Source organism: Camelina sativa, chromosome 3 (genome assembly GCF_000633955.1).
Source record: "Camelina sativa cultivar DH55 chromosome 3, Cs, whole genome shotgun sequence".
Taxonomy (NCBI): domain Eukaryota; kingdom Viridiplantae; phylum Streptophyta; class Magnoliopsida; order Brassicales; family Brassicaceae; genus Camelina; species Camelina sativa.
The window spans coordinates 1,530,589-1,552,522 of NC_025687.1; the positions used below are offsets into that span (position 1 = coordinate 1,530,589).

Consider the following 21,934-nt stretch of genomic DNA (forward strand, 5'->3'; position numbering starts at 1 on the left):
AAAAAAAAAAAAAAAGAAGAAGATTAGTATTATTATTATATGATTAAAACCGACGAACACATTAATCGGAACACTGATTTTGGGGTCACGTCAGTGAATGGATAGATTTGCTAAAGAATAAAAATTCGTTACTAGCGTAATATCGTACGCAATCACATATCTAATAGGCTATCAAGTAGTAGTATTAAAATTTTATTGTCTTTGTATCTAAAAAGTCAAACAAATCAACATCCGTTTGGTTATATATATTTCGTAATTATTATCTAAACGTTTTCAAGATAAACGTTTTCAAGATAAGCGTCTCATATCAGACAGATACTAGATATCAAATGGGTTATTCTTCTTGACAACTTTTGCAATTATGACATCATTACGGGCGTCAATTCGACCTGGTATTTTTACCAAAGACTCAAAATGCAATCCATTTTACTCTCGTATAATTTAATTCACTCTAAGCGGAGCAGGGTGAGCTTTGCAGTTCCTGGAGGTGTAATAGGAGTTGGGACAACAATGGACCCAACTCTTACTCGTGATGGTCGATTCACTTCCTGAGAGGTTCTTCTGTTGCTGGAAAGTTTATTTGACCCCTCAAAAGATAATATATCTCTTTGTGAAAGAATCATCTTCCAATAGTACCTGATTAGTGATTTGTTACTAGTTTTCCTTGTTTCTGTTGCGTTATTAACACTTTACTTGATGATACTTTTGAGTTTTGACACTAAACTTTTAAGAATTGTTTGCGTAATTAAGAATTAATTAACATAAATATTTTTAGTTAACAAGGTTTTCTCAAGTGCCAAATCAAATTAAAACCCTCTGGTCAGAAAGAGGTTTCTGGCGTTGACTCCTCCCAGACAGATGACATCATCACTGACACTAACCGTCGATGTTGTTGTTTAAAGATTCGAAACAAAACCTAATATATTTCCTTTTTTTTTTGTTTTATAACGTATACGATTTTTTATTTTTTAATACAAAAAAAAAATACAAAAAGTAATTTCCTTTTTCTAGGGACTAACCTAAACACCTGTGTTTATAAATAGTCTCAGCATGTCCTTGAGAAATCAATACAGACTCGTCAGTCTTCTCTTCACCAAATAGAAAAAAGCAATGAGAAATAAGTTTTAGAGAGAGCGTTCTAATTGCGTATTAACTCATTCTCTCTTTCTCTCTCTCTCTCGTTGATGACTTTTGAATAATGAAGAATTCAGAACAAAATTAGGGTTTATGATGACCCAAACAACTAAACAACGACAGCAATGATAAAATCCTCCCTCTTCACCATCATGTAAGGTAAAAAGTTTCCTTTTAGATTTTTCATTGATAAAACATACGATCACCGTATCTTCTCTTGTCTTGTAACTCTCAGAATCGGTTATGAATTAGCAGGATATATGGCGCAACTGAGGATCAGAGGACGACGTTGTTGGTTTTAATTTCCATGGCGATTCGTCTGATTTGATCGACCAAGTAAATGTTTAAAAATTCTAGGGTTTTTTTTCACTTTGGCTCTTTCTGTAGAATTACACATTAACGTTACGATGGTTCCTCTTCTAATTCTTTATGTGCAGATCCCGGAGAGATGCTTTGAAGAATGAGTGAAGTTTCATAACAAAAACAAAAACTTGGGCGGCGTGCTTACAGTGTAACAGAATGAAGTCTTCCTTGTCCACTTCGAATGATCATTCGCCATTCATAAATGAGTCAGAAGAAAATTCTTTCATCCGATGCAACAAAAACCTCTTCTTGCTCTGTAAGTAATCTCAAAATCCTTTCTGCCATTCTTTATTTTGTTCTGTTTCAAGTTTACTCAACCAATAATAATCTTTTTCATTCTCTGTTTTCTAATAGTCAATGAAGCCAGCCTATTGGACGCTGTCCTAGGATTGTGGACAGGACTATATCAACACTTATTCAGACTCTGGGGCTTTGCTTAGGATTTTTTTATGGTTTTCATATAGGTTTGTTGTTGTTTAATTCAGTCAGACTTGAAACTTAATATGGTTCTTCTAAATCTATATGTATATGCGCAGATCAGGGAGATGGTTTGAAGGATGAAGAAGGATCAGACCGCTCAATGTTTTGTTTCAATCATCAACACAATCACTCAGTAAGTGTGCTTCAGTTCCTCATCCATAAGTGGAGACTGATATGTTTTATGGTTTTCTTGTTGATGCTTCTCATTATTACAGTGATATATATTACAGATGATGATGCCTTTTAAACTCAACTATATATGGTCAAATCATGTTCTTGTTAATGCATCTAGTAAGGTTTATTATTTGTACTTGAGAAAACGATGGTCAAAATCCTCTTCTTGATGATCTGTAAGTTATCACTCAAAACCCTCTCTGCTTTTCGTTATTTGAATTTGTTCTGTTTCTAAGTTTATTATTTATCCCTCAACCAATACGTTGTGTTAAATTTTGATGGAGATTTCATTTTGGGAGCTCCAGCTTTGCCTGCCTGCATCACAAACAAGTACACCACATCTGCTGCAATTTCAAAGATTATCATCAACCACTTACTTAGGAACTCATTGTGTTTTTTTTTTTTTTTTTGCTGTTGCAGGAATTTCATCTTCAAACAATGGCAAGGGCTACCCAGCATACAGAGACGACCATCTATGCAACTTCAACGAAGAAGACGAAGAAGAAGAAGAAGAAGAGAAACCGGTCAAGGTTTTGTTTCAGTCATTAATACTGGTTCATCATCACTATTGTGTAAGGTCAAATTTTAATATCATTTTGATTATTGCAGGATATTATAACCAATTAGCTAAAACTCTTTCTTCACAACGCCAGCCTCTGGAAAGAACGAGTCAGTCCTACTGATGTCTCGCAACAATTTCCAAGATGCAGAGGTCAGCAACAAAACTGCAGATGCCAGGTTCTATATATCTTTCTTTGTGAGATGGGATTGTAGTTACGTGAGATTATGAGAGGCCATTTTAATGCTCTTTCTTCTTGTTCATTCAATAGGGGATGCGACGTCTGAGCAGATAGAAAACAAGGAGAATATTTTTTCCTCAAACCACCACTGCATTTTTCTCAGGGAGGGATAAGTCGATGAACCTTAAGGAAGCAGCAGAGCAAACTGCTAGAAGAAACATAGCTAGTCTGCCAATGCGTTGTATTATTTGATGCACAACATATCTGCAAGCATTTAAGGTTAGATACCATCCATCAGAGGTTATATATCATCACTTTAGAACATACTCATAGCTTTATGAATCTACAAGAATGTCATTTTCTTACTGTTGCAGGAATTACATTTTCAAAAACAATGGCAAGGGCTAACCAGCAGCATGCAGAGACATCTTCAATAGCTTCAACGGAAGTGTCTAAAGCAGGTATAGAGTTTCTTCTCACCCCCACAAAAGTTGTATGTATGCATAAAACTTGATTTCATGCTATCTGATATGCTTATGTTTTCATCACACGCACGCAGTACAATGATTGGGGAGCCTCACCTTACTGAACCAAAGAGCCCTATAAGGGTTATGACTTATGAGCAGCAAAAACTATTGCTGCCACACCAAAACATTTTATTCTCTGAATTGTTAATATTTGTTGTGACCTTTCAGTTCGACTCTTGACCGAATTTTTCTTGATACCATTGATGATTTTGATTCCAGGTGGGAAATACAGCAAATGCAGAAGAGCATGTTGTGTTAACCGCTTTCAAATTTTCAATCCATAATTGAGACTGAGGATTTTATGGTTTCCTTGTTGTTGCTTTTGTAGATGGAGATATATTTCTCACTTTCTTCTCATCATTAGGGATGTCCTAACAACAACAACAACAACAACAATAACAACAACGGCATCAACAATGGTCATATCTTTTCTGTAAGTTATCTAAAAAATCCTCTCTGCTTTTCTCTATTTTGTTCTGTTCCTAAGTTTATTTATCCCTCACCCAACCAAAAGAATCTTGTTCGTTATATTACTTGTACTGAAACAGAAAAAGAAAAAATTTTAAAAGAACACTATCCTTTTATTTCGGAACCGTAGGGACCAAATTACATTATTAGTATTTTAAATTTATAAGTACCATCTAACAGCACATCATATAACCGATTAAAATGTAGACGGCTTGCCCTTAACTGGTCCAATAATACATTTATGGGTACAAAAACAAAATTGGATTATCACTTTAATGTCATTTACTCATAAATGGGCCTAAATATTGACCTGTTTATTTGTAGCCTATATTATTCGACCCATTCTGACTTTTGTGGGCCACCGCCGAGCACCAAAAGGACTTTTAAAGTTATAATACTGTTGATTTGTATCGTATAATTAAATGGTTGATTACTTGTCGAGTGAGATAAAGAAAAGAAAAAATGATTCACTAGACTTGACGATCAATACAATGAATGTGCGTTTCTTTTTTCTTTCTCTGGAGTCTTCTTTAACTTGTAAGCAATTCGATATTTCATCTAGAAAGTTAGAGCTTTGTGTTGTGTTCCTGAGCTTTGTGTTGTGTTCCCATCATGGAAAAAGATTTAAAAAATTAAACTTCTATAGTAGTATGAACTGGTGTTATACTACATCGATGAGAACGAATATGTTTGAGGTGTTGGAGGTGGGATGAAATCCATCAGAACGAATATGTTTTATAAGTATTATGTCTTTATTGTCTCTCTCCCTTCTTTCATTCACGAATATTTTTGAATGTCTATGTTGATTTTTAAACCTCCCATAATACTCATTTTCTTGTTGCAGGTGAAAAAGTTTGAACAAACACAAAGTTGCAGCTCTCCAATGGAGATTATTAGTGATGTAACTCATATGTTGACTTTTTACATTAGTTTTAAAATTTTCAGTTCTATTCGTTGTAAAACATATTTTATTTGATTAATTGATTTTTTTAAATTATATATTAGTGATCTTTTCAGAATTTTGGGTAGTTTAAATTTTATTTTACGAATAAAACAAAAAGTCAAAAATAATAAGAAAAAGTAAGATGGATGTGCGTCGGTTATAGAAGTGATACAAAGTATGAGCTTTTGACTCTTGCATCAAAAATTAAAACCGTCGTAAAACTCATTAGAACCGATGCAATTATATTGACGTATGAACGTCAGTTGATCAACGGAAGCCAATATAATTTGCGTCGGACGTTGTTAAAACCGACGTCAATACTTTTGCGTCATTTAGTAACCGACGTTATCATCAATATAAAACGTCGTTAAAAGCCGTTTATCTTGTAGTGATCGATTAACGTACCCATATATACATATATATAGAATTAATGAACTATACATATTTATTTAAGAACAATGTGTGATATTTTTGCATGTTAGAAAATTTATGAACTCTATCTACTTTGACTGACCCATTCAGTTTAATATTCTTAAGTTTGACGGGACGGTTACAACACTAACCATACTTAACGGCTCATCATTCAAATTTATTAATACAATAGTATATACTATATGCTATAGGCTATATATAGTTGTTCTTGTATTTATTTATTTTTACAAAAAACCGGAATTTCATGTGGCCTCATGTGTTTTCTGCTTCTCTTAAAATCCCTTGTAATAAATTTCTGTGGCTGATTTTCTTGGTGAAGTGCTTAGTTAATTAACTAACAGTTGACAACCAAATTCATTAAGTAATGCTTAAGACAATAGTATTAGTTAATTCACTAAATCAAAAATTAGTCAAACTAAGCACCTTTAATCAAATATTTTGCCACGTTCCCAAAGATTATGATATTCACTCGCCAACTATATTATCAATATTTATAATGATTTAGGCTATAATTGATCGACATGTTTATATATTCTCAGTCCATATATGAAGTTATGAACTATAAAAAAGGTTAAATTATTACTTATATTGCCTTAGATATATTAAAACCATTTATTTAATTTTGTTATTATTATTAACAAGTTTAGTTAAATATCAAGATACAAAGGTCAAAACCAAAACAATTCAGATATAATGTTGTCTTTATATTTATACAATAACATGATAAGAAAAGTGAATATAACTTCGTAATATGAAAATTTATAAACTACCAACTTGGTAAAAAAAAATGCAACAATTTGCTCAAATTAGACTGTTTGATCATTATCTTAATCTCTGACACATACATGTATATACGTGTAGATACATGTATATATACATACATTATACATACTAATTTCATATACTATGTAAGAAACAAGTTTGACTTTCTAGTTGAGGAATCCGAACAGTGGTTAAGGAAAAATTTATGATAGATCATCGCGTCACATGCAATCATGCATTACCCTAACATTCCTACATCAATATATATCATTAATTAAATCATGGAATAAAATTGTTCTAGAAAACCATTTCAGAACTAAACCAGTAATCTTTCCACTACAACAAATATCTACATTGATAGCATTAGAGAAATGCTATAATACGTCATTGATAGCTTTTTCACAAATGCTATGTTAGGCCACTGTTATCATAGATACCACACATATGATAGCGGCATATAAGTATGTTATGGTAGAGTCTTCTACCATAGCAGTAACCAAATGCTTTGTTATCATGTTTTTTTAATTTTTTAAGATAATGTTATAAGTCATTTTACACGCTATGGTAGAAAATTCTACTATAGCTATAATATATTTTATTGTGACACAAAATTAGTGCTAGTTTATATGTCATGGTATTTTTTTTTTCAAAATTTATTTAATTAAATTTCTGTTTCATGAAAGAAACAACATACATAACCTTAATATTACATTAACCAAAATAAGTCTTACATAAGTGCCACCAAGTCTTAAACAAAATAAAGCTAACATTACAAAGAACAGAGACAAACTCATGTAACCCATCCAAGCCTTTCTTAGCTGCTCACTTTGCGAAACAATCTAATGAACAGCCACTAGTTCACTTTCAATGTATGAAAAAGACGTATTCTTTATGTTCTTCGTACTGCAAGACAGACCAAAATGCAACAATAGAGATGCTCAGTTACATTTTCATTTTCACTAACTGGCAATAAGCAAAAAGGTACAACAGATAGTAATCCATAAGCAACAATTCAGTCTTTTCTCAATTACAGATACTTACAAGGTGTGCAATCACTTCACAGTCGCTACCAGTGTGGAATTGATGAGACTTGAGCTTTTCATGCAAAACCTTGTGGTTGTATATCTCTCCATTGACCTGACATCGTGAGCACATTTGATTTACTATTCAGATGATACAATTGACAAAGGTCTAAAATTTGACATTTGTTCACACATGATTGACATAGTTTCAAGTACCGTGACAACGATGGTCTTGTCTTCGTTATAGAGCGGTTGTTCTCCATAAGTTGGGTCAATGATGGCTAAACGCCCATGAGCAAGATAACAATCTTCATGACAATGGAGTCCACTCCAATCAGGACCTCTATGCCTCAACCTACACAAACAGAAGTAATCAATCCAAACAATCAATTCGGGTCTTCTCCACAAAGATCAAATCTTTTTTTTGGCAGCCAAATCAAACAGTGACTGATCAATCGATTAAGCAAACACATTCTATTCCATCCATAAAAAAAGTTGAGAACTTTATTCCAATTCATTCATAATCGATTATTCAGTAACAATGCGCAGCATTTATAGATTACGAGAAGAAGTTGATGGGTGATTGATTGAATGAAACAGGGGAAGATTGAGAGAGAGTACCTGCGAGAGAGTTCAATGATACGAGAACGTTTAGCTTGAGTGCTGTCGATGCAACCAAGAACAGCGAGAATCCCACACATTGTGTTACAGTCAAAAGAATCAAAACTTGACGAGAAGCTTGGCATGATCAGTGATCACTGCCATTGATTTCCGCAAATCATCATATCTTCTTAGCAGTCTAACCTGTTTCATACTTTATCAAACCTTTCAAACTCAAAGTCACTTCAAAATTTTCCCACAATGCTTGGACTTTGGAGATCACTTCCTGAGTAACATAAGGAAGTTTACTTTGCTTATTAGTTACTTGGCTCGAAAGTGTAAACACTTCTACTCGTAATAAAAGAATCTGTCTTTCTTATACAAAATCTAGAGAGCTTTCCTTCGGTTTCTCTAGAGATTTTATCAATGTCGCTACCAGATAAAGAGTGAGACTGACTTTCGAATCTGGCACATATATTCTCTTCAGCTAACAAAGTACTAAATCAATCTAAGAGACCAATACAGAGTTATGTATATCCTCTACATCATTACATCAATATCTGAGACAAAAATTCCTAGAAACAACTCATCTAAACCCAATAATAAAAAGAGAAACTTACTTGCAATAGTCAACGCCGCTTGAGCTGCGTTTTAGTTAACTCTGGAAAATATCCACATTTTCAACCTCTTGTTGTCGGGCTCTACATACACCAAAAGCACAAAGACGAAAACTAGATATCATCATAACCTGTGCTAGGTATATTTGTCCAGGTATATGGTCCTCACTATAGGAATCTGCCATAGCATTAACACATGAATCATTCTCTATACTTCTTATATGCTGCTTGCAGAATCTGATAAACTCCGAGAACGGCAATGATAACTACAAGGACAAAAAGCAAATCATATTGTAGTGACACTAGCCCCTATGTTCATAATCCGGCTACAACAATACTGTGCTTTTAGAGACACTAGCAGTATGTTTAAGAACCGAGGAGGGGAAATGGAATTATACCCTCTCATGGTTTCAGATATAACCATTTCGCATCCCGTTGCCATAGTTTAAGAGAAAAATCAAAGGCAAATTCCAAAAACCTGAGAAGATGAAGCAGTGGCAGTATCTGCAGTTTCAGATGCGAAATCAATATAGGGTTAGCCGGAATCAAAAACTGTATACACAAAACTTGTAAGGGCTGTAAGGCAAACCATATATATTGTAAGGTTCGAGAATTTAACCAAAATCTATAAAAAGCCCTAGATCCCCTTTTAAAGCCACCTGCATCCAACCATCGAAGATGACGCCAAGGTCTGCAATAAGGACCAGCGTCCAGACATCAAGCTGGGAAATGGCTGGAGCTGGCCGGATCTGTCTCAAGCATTCACCAGAAATTGACGAGGAAGGTTATTGGTTTCACCGAAAGAAATCGCCGAAATTGACGGAAAAGGTTGTAGAAGAAGAAAAGAGAAGACGTGAGGAATAGTGGTACCTTAACGACGGAAGATTACGACGACGGAAGAAGGAGTCGAGGGCATGGTGTGGAGGATCTGAGAGAGAAGAAAACATTTGTCGAGAGTTTTTTTTTTTTTTGGTGAAAGCTTTTTTTCTTCCTGTGTCTCCAAAATTTTTTGAAGGAAAAGTCTGAGAGTAACTGTGTTTTTTTGGCAAAGTCTTTAGCGCTCACACCAAAATATAGGCTCTAAAAATTCCCGCTTACTAAAATTTTGGCTTAGCATTTTTTTAGTGTTATCCTATGGTATTACAATCCAACCTACTTTCTTTAATAGCAGTTACGCGAAAAGAGCTATCCTCTGGTGCTATCAATGTGCAAGTTTCTTGTAGTGTTCCTATGTCTCAACTCTTAGAATGATGAGATTTCTAATTTAATAATATCGTATTTAATATACACTCGGAGCAGCTTTTGGGTAGGAGCCATGTGAGAGAATATATATGTCCTTGTTGCAAAATTGATAAAATCCACCATGATTATACAATTATACTATTAGATAGGTTTAATATACAAATGAATATATATATAACAAATGATAGAAAATAAATTAAAGTTTTCACAAAGATCAATACGAAAGGCTTTTGGAGTATGAGTATCTACGAGGGACCCTTTTTAGAGAGACGATCACTGAACCTAACCGAAAACTTGAGAATAATAATAATCAATATACAAAGACACTATTATAGGACGCTTTCTCTCTTTTAAAATAAATTATATTAACATTATATACAGACTTTACATAAAATTATTGCTGACGTACCACCAACCTCAAATCTTGATGATAAATTACACATTTACACTCATAATTATTAGCAACATTATACACAGAATATATGCATTCTAGATAATGACCTTTGCAATCATAACTTATTACAACATAAATATTCATTAGCCCAGTTTCACTGGCTTTTCTCTTAAGTCTGAACCCTTTCAATATTTATAGTAATGTACAATACTAATGTCTCAGCATACACTAAAATAAATACAGACAAAATTCCTTAAAAGTTCTCTAATAAAGTACTAAATATTTTAAGTCTAAACATATACTAAAGCTGTGGGGAAAACAATGTCGGCATATATTGATTTAGTTAAATTCCCCACTATTTCGATTTTACAATTTTACGTCTACTTCCATTTTATAATAATTTACGTATGCTCGAACTTCGCTAGCTTCCAAACTAATAGTTATGCAAATAATCAAACAATTTTATAATAGATGACAATAATATATATATATATATATATATATATATATATATATGAAACCTTTATTTTTGATACTCACAAATAATTCGAAGAATTTATACGTACAAGGAGAAACGTATAAATTCTTGCAATACGACATATAGAAGAACAATATGTATATAGGCATACAGCTCTACTACAGCCAAATCGTGTAAAGATAGATATTACTTTTCGATCTAAATCTTTAAAATCTGGATATGATACCGCTTTTTATTATGCATTTAATTATGAGTTATGTAATTATAGAGATATTTGAATGTTTATGGTTTTGAATTCAGTAGTGCTAAAAGTATAAAATATGGAAACAAATATAAATATCTATAAGAATTAAGTAAAACTACTAGTAGTATTTACCTAATGGGAATACCGATTAGTGCACATGTATATGTCATTTCCCTATGAATATTTTATTCATCTTTTTTTGCTAATTTTAAAGTTAGTGGATTACATCCATGCATGCATGCATATATATACTTGTACTTCCCCCAATATATTATATGTATCACGAATTTTCAGGAATTATACGACTTTCTAGAACCTAGGTACGTTTTATGATACACAAGTTAATATTATAAATGCTAAGTTGTTATACCATATTACCATCAATGCATTTAGTGAAATGAGTGCCAACTTTTTTGATTCATTTTCTCCAATGAAAATCTTCAACTAATTGAGTGTATTACTCCTAAACGGAAGTGGTGTTAAATGTTTTTCATTATTAACATCCACTAAAGTCTTTTTATACTGTAGTTGTTTTATAGACATCCACTAGAGGAGTATGTTATCAAACTACCTTCCAATTATTCCTTTGGAGAAAAATATTATTATGCAAAAGAAAGCAATATAAAACTTCAAAATTTGAATTACCTAAAAGGACAAAAAAACAAAAAAAGAAACTGTAAAATACAGAAAAGGGTTAGTCTCAAAAATACTAAACTTAAGAAAGTTGCAAATTGATTTGATGTGGTTAGGTAGTCTGCCTAGAAGGTTTTAGAATAAATAAATAAATATATATATATATTATATATAAAGGGTGGGGCCAAAACTCTGGACCCGCTCTCTTGACTCATCATCATCTTCTCCACGTGGTTCTGTATTTGTCAGCGTGACGTGCCACGTGGACTTATATGACCAATGATTGAATTGACTTGGAGATAATTTAATGATTGTATAGTTTTAGTCATAATCTAACCAGTGGGCTTAGTTTTTTAAATTAAGTGGAGATAGTTGGCAAAAAACAAAACAAACCAAAAATTGAGCAGAAAAGCTTTATTTTTTGCTTTTTAAAATAAATAGAAAAACACAATAAACAGTGTCATGCAACATTTTAAATGCTAGTTTAAATTTTTAAGCACGGCTTAAGTTACTATTGCAAACAATATTACGAATACCGTATGTCTTTGTAAAGCATATATATGTATAAAACCTATCAATATCACACGTACGTAGGTACTATCAAGACCATCTCTACTCAATTTGCGTTTAAGTATGATCATACTAAAAGCTCATGGATTGGACGACCATACGATCAATTTTGGGATGATGTCTATGTATATATCTATCATTCATTATCTTTTGGTCCAGTACTCTCCAATTTATTACCCATTCACATCACTAAATATCAAGTAAATGTTGTTACGAAAATCCATGGGAATCAGAGTTAAAACCATTAATCAGATTGCGAAGTCATTACTTCTATCATCACAAACATAAAATATATTAAAAAATACAGCATATGGTTAAGGGTTATTGTGAGATATACTCTAATTAATCAAAAGTCGCACAACAAACTTTGCAAAAAAAGAATCGAATATTTATATTTTCTATATCATATAAACATAAGTAATGTTAAATTATTTCGCATTTTAAGCAAAAGCATATGACAAAAGTTAGGTCCTAGCTAAAATATTGCATAGAAATTATTCACACTAATTAAAAATAATAAAATCCAAAGAACGCGCAGCAAATCACATGTAGTCTCGTCACAACTCAAACTAGTATATATACACACACATCTCTTCTCACTCCAAATCTAAACCAATACATCTCATTCCTCATACAACAAAAACACACACACACAAAAACGTTCAACTTAACAACCCCAAAACATACAATGGAGAATATGTTTAGGCTCATGGCAAGTGAAGAATATTTCTCAGACCGGCGGTGTATTTGGGTCAACGGTCCGGTTATAGTCGGAGCCGGTCCGTCCAGTTTAGCAACAGCAGCCTGTCTTCGTGATCAAGGAGTCCCATTCGTCGTGGTCGAGAGATCAGATTGCATAGCTTCACTTTGGCAAAAACGAACCTACGATAGGCTCAAGCTTCACTTACCCAAAAAGTTCTGCCAATTACCAAAAATGCCCTTCCCGGATAACTACCCTGAATACCCAACGAAACGACAGTTCATCGATTACCTTGAGTCATACGCAAACCGGTTCGAGATTAAACCGGAGTTCAATAAAAGCGTCGAGTCTGCTCGGTTTGATGAAACCAGCGGGCTTTGGCGTGTTAAGACAACCTCGGCGGGAGCGGAGATGGAGTATATTTGCCGGTGGTTGGTGGTGGCGACGGGAGAAAACGCTGAACGTGTTGTCCCGGAGATTAATGGTCTCAAGACGGAGTTTGACGGAGAAGTGATTCATGCATGTGAGTATAAGTCCGGCGAGAAATTTAGAGGGAAGAGAGTTCTTGTCGTCGGATGTGGGAACTCCGGCATGGAAGTCTCTCTTGATCTTGCTAACCACAATGCTATTACTTCCATGGTCGTCCGAAGCTCGGTTCATGTGCTACCGAGGGAGATTATGGGGAAATCAACATTTGGAATCTCAGTGATGATGATGAAGTGGCTACCTCTATGGCTTGTAGACAAGCTTCTGCTCATCTTATCGTGGCTGGTTCTAGGGAGCTTATCAAAGTATGGGCTCAAAAGGCCCGATATAGGCCCAATGGAGCTCAAAAGCATGACAGGGAAGACGCCGGTTCTCGACATCGGTGCTCTGGAGAAGATCAAATCCGGGGACGTAGAAATCGTACCCGCAATCAAACGGTTCTCGCGTCACAACGTGGAGCTCGTAGATGGTCAGAGGCTAGATATCGACGCAGTGGTTCTCGCCACCGGTTATCGCAGCAACGTCCCTTCTTGGCTTCAAGAAAGTGAGTTCTTTTCGAAAAATGGGTTTCCGAAATCGCCGTTTCCAAACGCTTGGAAAGGGAAATCGGGATTGTACGCGGCCGGATTCACGAGGAAAAGATTGGCAGGAGCATCAGCTGACGCCGTTAACATCGCTCAAGACATTGGAAATGTGTGGAGAGAAGAGACCAAACGACAGAAGATGAGAAGAAATGTGGGTCACCGAAGATGCATCTCAGTTGCTTAAGCCTCAAGTTAGGGATGCATTAACCAAAAAAGGAAATATATTATACTTTATTTAATTTGTAAAAAACAAAAATACAAAGAGTGAAGAAAAGGCCCTCCCTCTCCTGAAGTCCCTGACAGTGTTTTTTTTATTACACACCTGTATGGGCGTTTTGTAAAATTAGGATGACGTGGCTCTCTTTTCTTTTTTTCTTTTTTTCTTTTTCGGAATAAGTTTAGTTTTTTTATAATACTCTTTGCAGCAATTATCATCTCTAAATTAATTTTCTTCATCTGGCATTGAAAGTTTGAAACAACAAATACACTCGTTAACAGGCTCAGCTCATTATAAATTAGCCCAGAGAACGGAGGCCCAACTTCGTGGATTGCGAATGGGAGGATGTTGAAGATGGCAGCTCGGTCCGTTTTAAGACGTCTACTTTGACCTCAAAAGTTTAATTCAAAAGTTCAAAGGCTTTTTTTTTTTTTTTTTTTTTTCTAATCATTTTTCTTCCGAATAAGAGAAACAACAAAAAGGTGGATTTTCTCAGTAGCAGCACACTCACAAGAACTCTTTTTTCTTTCAGTCTTCATCAAAATCTTGATATAGAGAACCACACCGCAACAAAACAATAACCTACGAGCTTTTCGATTTCTCCTTGAAAATGCGAGGGAGAATCTCATGTGCACCGATATCCAGAGCTTGCGGTTCCCTGAAATCAAAACTCCAACTCTTGAGTTAGATACAAAACTTTGAATCTTTGATACACCAAGAAAATACAACAACTTGTGTGAAGTCAAGGGTACTTCATCAAATTCTTAAAGCCCATTGTAAAACCAAGAAGATTAAGTGTCAGAGAAAGAACCTGCACAAAGTTTGGCCCTTTTCATTCGAGCTAGGGATGAACCAAACTTTTCGAACAGATGGAGATTCAAACTGAACAAAGATTCCATCATTTTGTCCAAGTTTCCATTTCCTTGAGCCTTGACCTTTCCATACCTGTGAAATACCGTTTAACCATTAGTCTCCATATATACAAACCAGAAAGATAGACTCTTTTAGTTTTAGCAAGCGAAAAAACAAAAGACAGATGTGATTCACCTGTGGGTAGGATATACTACTCTTTGGTGTTACTAAGCAAGCAGCCTTGGAAAATGACTCTTCTGCGTATTGCCTCAGATACGTAAAGCAGTTACTGTGCGTATCAGGTGACTGAAAAGCCTGAAGTAGGAAAACAAATTGTTTTATCAAAAAAAAAAGAAAGAGAGATTGCTCTTAAGGTCTCAAGTTGGGTCATGCCCTTAATACCTTATCGATGTTGACAGCTGGTGCGTACTTATCGGTTTGTGTTTTCTCTTTGTCAAGAAGGAAATAGACTCTAGTATCGACCTTAGATGTCTCGTGCCACGACTTCACTGCTGTTTCCATTGTCTCAACAATAAAAGAAAACATCTCTATCATACAGTCTTCAGTTCCATAGGTATCAGACTGCAAGTATTCATTCATATGGAGACAAAATTAATTTCAGAATCTGAGCTGGAAGAATAAACTATACGCATCGAGAAAGGCTTATACTGATTCACTGGAATTACACTTGGATAAAGAAAAAAAACAGGACTAACCATTTCAGATTTAAAACTTTCAAGATGCTTGGCCATGTCGACATTAGATCTCAGAGTCTCGAGTTCTTGAGCTCTCTGTTTGTCCTTCTGCAACTGACCGAGCCTCTTGATCTTTCTAGAAACTTCTGTGCTCTTTGGGTTGTACTGCAGAGCCATTTCAAATGCAGCCAAAGCCTGAAACAATCATCACAACTTTAACTACCATGGTACTACAGCTTCGTGACAAAAATTTAGATAAAACCAAATATATAAGAACTTTACATCTTCGTATTTTTCCATGGCTTCAAGCACACAACCTTTCCTGAAGTACCCCTGAAGAAGATATATCAGAAAAGTCATTGTTCACATAAAGATACAGATACTTTATACGTTGTAGATGATGGAACCGAAAAAGAAGAAGAAAAAAACAAAAATGCTCATGTTATGATTGTACCTTCTCCCACTGAGGGTTGAGTTTGATGGTAGTGTCAGCATCAGCTAAGGCTTTGCTAAGTTTAACTAGACTCAAAAATGCAGCAGCTCGGTTACTGCAACGGAGAAAAGAAAAGCTTTAGTATTACACTAAGAAGTCTATTCACATTGACTCAACAACATCAATGTTCCAATTCACAGAACCGAAAAAAAAAAAAAAAAAAAAACGAAAAACCTAAACAATTTAGTATTCTAAATCACAAAATTAAGGAGACATCAATTGATGTTAAAAGCCAAAATGTTATTCCAACTAAGCAAATCTCATTTTCATTCAGGTCTAAAACATATATGAGAAGAGAACAAAACCAGATCTTCTGACAAATCAGGTGAAATTGAAAGAAACCTCAACAATCAAATTCGAAAGATTTTGGAACAGGAATGTCGTAAAGGTATCATTTTGATCGAACCCCAAAAGGAGTCGTAAACCGTAGAAGAAGAAGAAGAAGAAAGGTAAACCCAAAAAGAGAAACCTGTAAAGAGTAGCGTTAGAAGGATCGAGCTTGATGGCTTGGGTATAGAGAGCAGCAGCTTTAAGGTAGTTGCCAGCTTTGAAGAACTCGTTGCCTTTGTCCTTGAGAGATTTCTCCGCTTCTCCTCCACCATTAGTTGCCTTGCCTGATTCCACCACTCTCTCCGCCATCAAATTTTCGTAAAAAGTATCGGAAGTGAGAGGATTGCTTCTGTTTCTGCTTTTCTATTTTAGGGTTTATACACTTCTCTTCTTCCTCTCTTCTGGGATTTCTATTTTCTCTATTCTAAAACTAATTGTATATCTCTTCTAATTGTTGAACAGGTTCTCTAGTAAAAGTAAATGGGCCTGAAATATGTAAATAAATAAATAAACGATTAGGCCTACATTCAACTCCACCGACGACCGACGGTTCAAAGACGGTAAACGCTAATCATCATTAATTTTGACTCTTTTCGTTTGATTTATCCCAAACCCATTTTGTTTTGTTTTGCTCTCTCTTTTTTCTCTTTGCCGTGTACACTACGATTTTTATTTAATTCCCAATTTTAAATTGATTGTGTTTTTCTTTATATTAAACCCCCTATAATTAATTTTGTTTTGACCGGAATAATTATCAAAAATATATATAAAGCTCTTGAAGAAAAAAAAAAAAAGAAAAAAGAAGAGAAAACGTATGAAGCCTGTAAAGTATTTGATTCATTATTAATGAGAATTTGGTGGGACTTAATTTGGTAGCACAGTAGCCTGTACTTTTCATAATTTTTGTAAGATAATATAAATTGTTGATGGGAAATCATGCAACTACCAAAATATATGTACACATAAATTGTAGCATTTTACTCGCCAAACTATCTTATGTTAAAACTAGATTACTGTATGAAAATAAAATAATTAGTAAAAATAAATAAACGCGTCCTTCTCTCTCTCTCTCTCTCTTATTAGCTCTAAACCCTTCTTAGTATCGAAGCATATCGTTTTCAGTTTGAATCTTCAATTCATCTCAGATTTAGATCCAGACGAGAAATTTTCAGAGCAAAGATCTTTGCATTGTCCGTCTCTTACTTTGTAATTCTGTTGATCTTAATTTTGAAACTGACTCGTTCTAATTTTAGATCCCTGCTTTGTTGACTCGGCGAGTTTGGTTTAGGGAGGAGGAGGAGGACAACATGGGAGGTGCGCCTTCAACGCCGCGAAACTCCGGTGGTGATGATGTTTCGGTGTCGGAGTACCCCATTGCTACTTTTGTAGGTGAGAAATCGTTTCCATTGGCGTCTGATTTCTGGAACAAGCTCCTTGAGCTTCCGCTGAGTTCTCGGTGGCCTACTGATCGGGTTCAACAAGCCTGTGAACTTTTCGGTTAGTCATCATTCTCATGCGAATTTTGCTGTTGTCGAATTCACTATGAGCAAATGAAATTGAATGTTAATGACGACCTAGTGGAAATTGAAGCTTGATGATGTTTTTTTTTTTTTTTTTTAAATTCCGAATTTTGTTTCAGCACAAAGCAATGGCTACACGAGGCACCTTTCAAAACTATTGATTCATCTGTCTTGGTGTTTGCAAGAGCTTCTTCAAGATTCTGATGCTCAGTCTTCTATCTATAAGAAAGCTGTTAATGCAACCTATATTTCATCCGTCTTTTTAAAGCATTTGATTGAAAATGGTAAAAGCGATAGTCTCGAGGAGTTGCATCTTTCTCTTGACGAAAGTGAGCCGGTTCCACATGGCTTTGTAATGGGTAGTGACTCTCTCTCTCTCTCTCTCTCTCTCTCTCTCTCTACTAGTTCTTAAGTTATTTCTAGCGTTAAGGTAATGTTAAGCTGGCTTTATTAAGACTGTGTATTAATGGCAGATCAAGACATCCACAATTTTGTCATGCATAGTGTGCTGAGCTTCATTGGTTCAACTGAAGTGAGGTATGCCATGCTTTATTCTGTATCTTCGTTATCCTAAAAAGCTTCTGTATTCAATTTTCCATTCTCCTGATTTTCATCATTTATTTGGCAAGTCCCAACTCGTATGTTCTACATCAGGAACTTCTGAACTTCATGCTTGTTACAATGTCGACACAGCTTCTCTCCGGACCCTCACCTAGACCAAGAGATGCGAACCCATTTATTGATGCAGCCATGGCTCAGGTAACATATTTCATTTAGTGTTTCTTTTATCTTTCTCATAGATTTTTCCCTTCATCAATTTACACCCGTTCCTATGCCTCGAAAAATTTCAGGAAAAGTCTCTAGTTTGTCTGGCGGTCAGAAGATTGCTACTTAATTATATTTCCCGACACCGTACTCCTCCAAATGCAAAATCCTATTTGTATTCTGATGGAGATCAGCAAGGCATTTTGGAAAGAGTTGGTTCTGCCGCTGGTAGGTGTTCGTGTATTACTTCATATATAATGTATTATCGTACTAACTTGTCCATATTGACCTTTTTGTATTGCCTTTTCGTTGCATATGTTTTCCTATTTAGCTTCGTGAAACATTCCATGTATTCATGAGAACTTTTTTATTTATTTATATATGCAGCAACTTTTGTGCTCTTGCCTTTGAACTATCTTGTAAATAACAGTGGCGGGTCAAAAAATCCACTAGCGGAGTGCAGCCTTCATGTTTTACTTATCCTCATCAACTACCACAAGTCTATCATGAGTGATGAGTCTATGACCGATAAAAGTGATGACAGTGCTACTTCGGATCCAGTTTCTAAAGTCCATGTATTTATCTCCGGCAATACTTTTAGCAAGGCTCTAGCAAACGCTATAGATGTTGAATGTGAGAATTTTCCCATCATCTTTCTGAGTAGGGCAAATCTGATGTGTATGTCTAAATTATTACTCTGATTGCAGTTGACCGCTCAGATGTTGAGGGAAATGCTCACCCTACTGGTCCACATGTTCGGATACCATTTGCTTCGCTATTTGATACTCTTGGCATGTAAGTTCTATTTTCTTGACCTTTTTTTTCTGCAGTAACTTGTTTTGTGAGAGATGTATTCTGTATCAAATTCTTAGTTCACTGCTACTGTGTAATAACACAATCTGGCAATGTAGGTGTTTGGCTGATGAGGGAGCTGTCTTGCTCCTTTACTCATTGTTGCAAGGGAATTCCGACTTTAAGGAGTATGTGTTGGTGCGAACTGATATGGATACTATGGTATGATTCATAAACTGCCACTCAATAAGTTCCATGTGTCTGTTTCATTTCGTTTGTTCCATTTTTCCTCAAAAGCAATCGTTTCTTCAGTTTTATTAACAGTAGACTGTTTATTTGTTGAGCTGAAGCCCTTATGGTTTCTTACCAATGATCTATTGTTTAAAATATGTATATTTTGACAGTTGATACCCATTCTGGAAACGCTGTATAACTCTTCGAGGAGAACATCATCCAATCAAATATACATGATGTTAATTGTACTTCTCATACTTAGTCAGGATTCATCTTTCAATTCAAGTATTCACAAGATGGTACGTGCTGTTTCAAATTGTAGGATTGCAATAATATTTCTCAACTTTGATATTTTTTCTGATTGTGTTTCATTTTAATAGATATTGCCTAGCGTTCCATGGTACAAGGAGCATCTCCTTCATCAGACGTCTCTTGGTTCCTTAATGGTCATTATCCTCATAAGAACAGTGCAGCATAACCTTTCCAAACTTCGGGTATGGCTTTAGATCGCATCTTAGCAATGAATTATTTTTCAGATATAATCATCTTAGTTTAGCAGTTTGGGTAGCTTTATAAGAGTGACGTCAAGTTAAATCGTATACAGATATCAAATTCTTAAAAGATATTGGAAACTGCAACTTATTTGGAGATGTATCAGACATTGGTCACTTGAGATATAAATATCTTTCCATTTAGGCTTGGTGGTATTATACTATTACCACATTCTTATATATAAAAGACCATCTATTTGGGAAAACAGGATTGTGGTCTATAATGGAATGAAAATTTGTGACAAATTCAGTTTCTTGGGATGTTACAGGATGTGTATCTGCAGACTACTTGCCTTGCTACCTTGGCTAACATGGCACCTCATGCCCATCATTTAAGTGCATATGCCTCACAGAGGCTTGTCAGCCTTTTCTACATGCTTTCTCGAAAGTACGCAATTAATTCCTCGTCCTTTTATGACATTGCATATATTCTCTATCATGGTCATTACAATTACCATGTAACTGAACATTAATTTTTTTAACACAGGTATAACAAGTTATCGGACTTGACAGGTGAAAAGTTGCAAAGTATCAAAATAAACTTGTCAGGAGAGGATGATGGCGTTTCAGAAGATCTGGTATGACATAGTTAGTTCAAGCACACAATATATCATATATTCTAGAAGATCATTGCTATTTTTTTATTTCTGGTACACTTTTTTACATGTATCTTGCAAATTGCAGACAGCAGAGTTGCAGATCTTTACTGATTTCCTGAGACTTGTCCTAGATATATTAAATGCAATTTTGACGTACGCATTGCCGAGGAATCCGGAGGTAACACATTGTTATTTTTCTCCGCAACATGTATAACATAAATCTTTTCCAAATTTGTCCTGCTCTGATTCTGGTTTCTGCAGATTGTCTACGCAATTATGCACCGGCAAGAAGTGTTCCTACCTTTCAAGAATCATCCACGGTTCCATGAGCTAGTCGAAAATATATACACAGTACACTCCATAGGCTTTACTCGTTTGATCTTTGTAGCTTTGATTTCCTCTTATATTCTTAGAAATCCAAAGAAAAAAAGAGTTTCTTATTGATCTACTTGTTTCTCTTTTGCTAACTGATTGTCATTTTCTATTTAGGTCTTAGACTTTTTCAATAGCCGCATGGACTCTCAAAGATCAGATCGAGAATGGTCAGTGCAGAAAGTTCTTCAATTTATAATCAACAATTGTCGGTCTTGGCGAGGTGAAGGCATGAAGGTAAGCAACTTCTACATTTATCTATTATATGAAACATTTTGATCGTTTGACTTTGGCTATAATTCACAAAGATCTTATCTTTCTTCCATATTGCTCTGTCACCGCAGATGTTTACTCAACTTCACTTCTCATATGAACAAGAGAGCCACCCAGAGGAGTTCTTTATTCCATACGTTTGGCAGCTAGCTGTTTCCCGAGGGTAACTAATTCAATATAAACAAACCTATCTGTTTCCTCTCTACTTGTCATCACAAAGAACACCGAACACCGATCGCATTCCTCTCTCACTTTTCTTTTTTGTTTGCAGCGGATACAGTTTTAATCCGGAGGCCATCAACTTATTCCCAGTGCCACAGCCGGTTGAAGTAAGTACCTAATTCCATCCAACAGTTAGGCTTCGACTGAACATAGAATCATACACAAACCCAAACAAACAATCTGAGATTTGAAAAAAAAAAGAACATTGTATGCATAACATATACATTGCTCGGATTGAATCGTTCCGTACAAGTTATTGAATTGGCACTTGAATTGACCTTCCAACGAAATATATATATATATATATATATATATATATATATCTGCAGAAAGAGATAGAAGACGGAAGAGGAGAGGTATTGGAAGGGAAAGAAGAGAAGGTGCAAGAGTTGAACGAACGGAGAATCGTCTTCGATCCATAAGTAT

General features: G+C 35.1%; 4 protein-coding genes and 1 long non-coding RNA gene across 11 annotated transcripts; 3 read left to right on the plus strand and 2 right to left on the minus strand.

Moving 5' to 3' along the window:
• On the plus strand, positions 2,045-4,824 carry LOC104761776. The gene is made up of 8 exons (XR_002037006.1): positions 2,045-2,481; positions 2,572-2,681; positions 2,761-2,889; positions 2,982-3,170; positions 3,266-3,352; positions 3,451-3,637; positions 3,747-3,851; positions 4,731-4,824. It is a non-coding gene; the product is annotated as an uncharacterized LOC104761776 (long non-coding RNA).
• LOC104761783 (asparagine synthetase [glutamine-hydrolyzing] 2-like) lies at positions 6,715-9,316 on the minus strand. 5 transcript variants are annotated; one of them, XR_763323.2, is made up of 8 exons: positions 9,133-9,316; positions 8,922-9,011; positions 8,661-8,766; positions 8,266-8,528; positions 7,667-7,931; positions 7,262-7,400; positions 7,065-7,160; positions 6,715-6,926 (listed from the first exon to the last, which is right to left on the minus strand). XR_763323.2 is itself a non-coding variant. In XM_019243261.1 (8 exons), the coding sequence occupies exons 5-8, from the start codon at positions 7,789-7,791 to the stop codon at positions 6,888-6,890; spliced, it is 399 nt and encodes a 132-aa protein (XP_019098806.1). In that variant the 5' UTR covers positions 7,792-7,931; positions 8,266-8,440; positions 8,661-8,766; positions 8,882-9,011; positions 9,133-9,315; the 3' UTR covers positions 6,715-6,887. The 5 variants fall into 5 exon arrangements, 2 of the variants coding, with proteins under 2 accessions (XP_019098806.1, XP_019098807.1); XR_763322.2 differs by having other exon boundaries at positions 8,882-9,011; XR_763321.2 differs by having other exon boundaries at positions 8,852-9,011.
• LOC104761814 (probable indole-3-pyruvate monooxygenase YUCCA9) lies at positions 12,387-14,273 on the plus strand. Its single transcript, XM_010484948.1, has one exon. It carries the CDS (start codon positions 12,512-12,514, stop codon positions 13,775-13,777), a length of 1,266 nt encoding a protein of 421 aa, XP_010483250.1. The 5' UTR covers positions 12,387-12,511; the 3' UTR covers positions 13,778-14,273.
• Positions 14,177-16,639, minus strand: LOC104761807 (STI1-like protein). Its single transcript, XM_010484937.1, has 8 exons — positions 16,320-16,639; positions 15,812-15,905; positions 15,640-15,690; positions 15,379-15,552; positions 15,065-15,244; positions 14,858-14,977; positions 14,622-14,755; positions 14,177-14,468 (listed from the first exon to the last, which is right to left on the minus strand). The coding sequence occupies exons 1-8, from the start codon at positions 16,487-16,489 to the stop codon at positions 14,393-14,395; spliced, it is 999 nt and encodes a 332-aa protein (XP_010483239.1). The 5' UTR covers positions 16,490-16,639; the 3' UTR covers positions 14,177-14,392.
• LOC104761824 (dymeclin) lies at positions 17,190-21,930 on the plus strand. 3 transcript variants are annotated; one of them, XM_019243264.1, is made up of 19 exons: positions 17,190-17,386; positions 17,469-17,677; positions 17,820-18,059; positions 18,174-18,237; positions 18,330-18,459; positions 18,552-18,693; positions 18,853-19,098; positions 19,173-19,260; positions 19,377-19,479; positions 19,662-19,790; positions 19,872-19,985; positions 20,312-20,430; positions 20,530-20,620; positions 20,727-20,819; positions 20,903-20,992; positions 21,131-21,250; positions 21,358-21,449; positions 21,558-21,615; positions 21,838-21,930. In XM_019243264.1, exons 2-19 carry the CDS (start codon positions 17,488-17,490, stop codon positions 21,928-21,930), a joined length of 2,202 nt encoding a protein of 733 aa, XP_019098809.1. In that variant the 5' UTR covers positions 17,190-17,386; positions 17,469-17,487. The 3 variants fall into 3 exon arrangements, with proteins under 3 accessions (XP_019098809.1, XP_019098808.1, XP_019098810.1); XM_019243263.1 differs by having other exon boundaries at positions 17,190-17,677; XM_019243265.1 differs by lacking the exon at positions 21,838-21,930 and having other exon boundaries at positions 17,190-17,370; positions 21,558-21,708.

Excerpts from the sequence above, each read along its gene's own strand:
- LOC104761807 (XM_010484937.1), bottom strand. The coding sequence starts at position 16,489 with ATGGCGGAGAGAGTGGTGGAATCAGGCAAGGCAACTAATGGTGGAGGA. Across the intron at positions 15,245-15,378 it reads AAAGTTTTAAATCTGAAATG|TCTGATACCTATGGAACTGA; the intron begins GTTAGTCCTGTT and ends GAATACTTGCAG. Across the intron at positions 14,469-14,621 it reads AAGGGCCAAACTTTGTGCAG|GGAACCGCAAGCTCTGGATA; the intron begins GTTCTTTCTCTG and ends TTTTGATTTCAG.
- LOC104761814 (XM_010484948.1), top strand. The coding sequence starts at position 12,512 with ATGGAGAATATGTTTAGGCTCATGGCAAGTGAAGAATATTTCTCAGAC.
- LOC104761783 (XM_019243261.1), bottom strand. The coding sequence starts at position 7,791 with ATGCCAAGCTTCTCGTCAAGTTTTGATTCTTTTGACTGTAACACAATG. Across the intron at positions 7,401-7,666 it reads ATCATTGAACTCTCTCGCAG|GTTGAGGCATAGAGGTCCTG; the intron begins GTACTCTCTCTC and ends CTGTTTGTGTAG. Across the intron at positions 7,161-7,261 it reads ACAAGACCATCGTTGTCACG|GTCAATGGAGAGATATACAA; the intron begins GTACTTGAAACT and ends TCACGATGTCAG.
- LOC104761824 (XM_019243263.1), top strand. The coding sequence starts at position 17,488 with ATGGGAGGTGCGCCTTCAACGCCGCGAAACTCCGGTGGTGATGATGTT. Across the intron at positions 18,460-18,551 it reads TTGATGCAGCCATGGCTCAG|GAAAAGTCTCTAGTTTGTCT; the intron begins GTAACATATTTC and ends GAAAAATTTCAG. Across the intron at positions 21,251-21,357 it reads GGCGAGGTGAAGGCATGAAG|ATGTTTACTCAACTTCACTT; the intron begins GTAAGCAACTTC and ends CTGTCACCGCAG.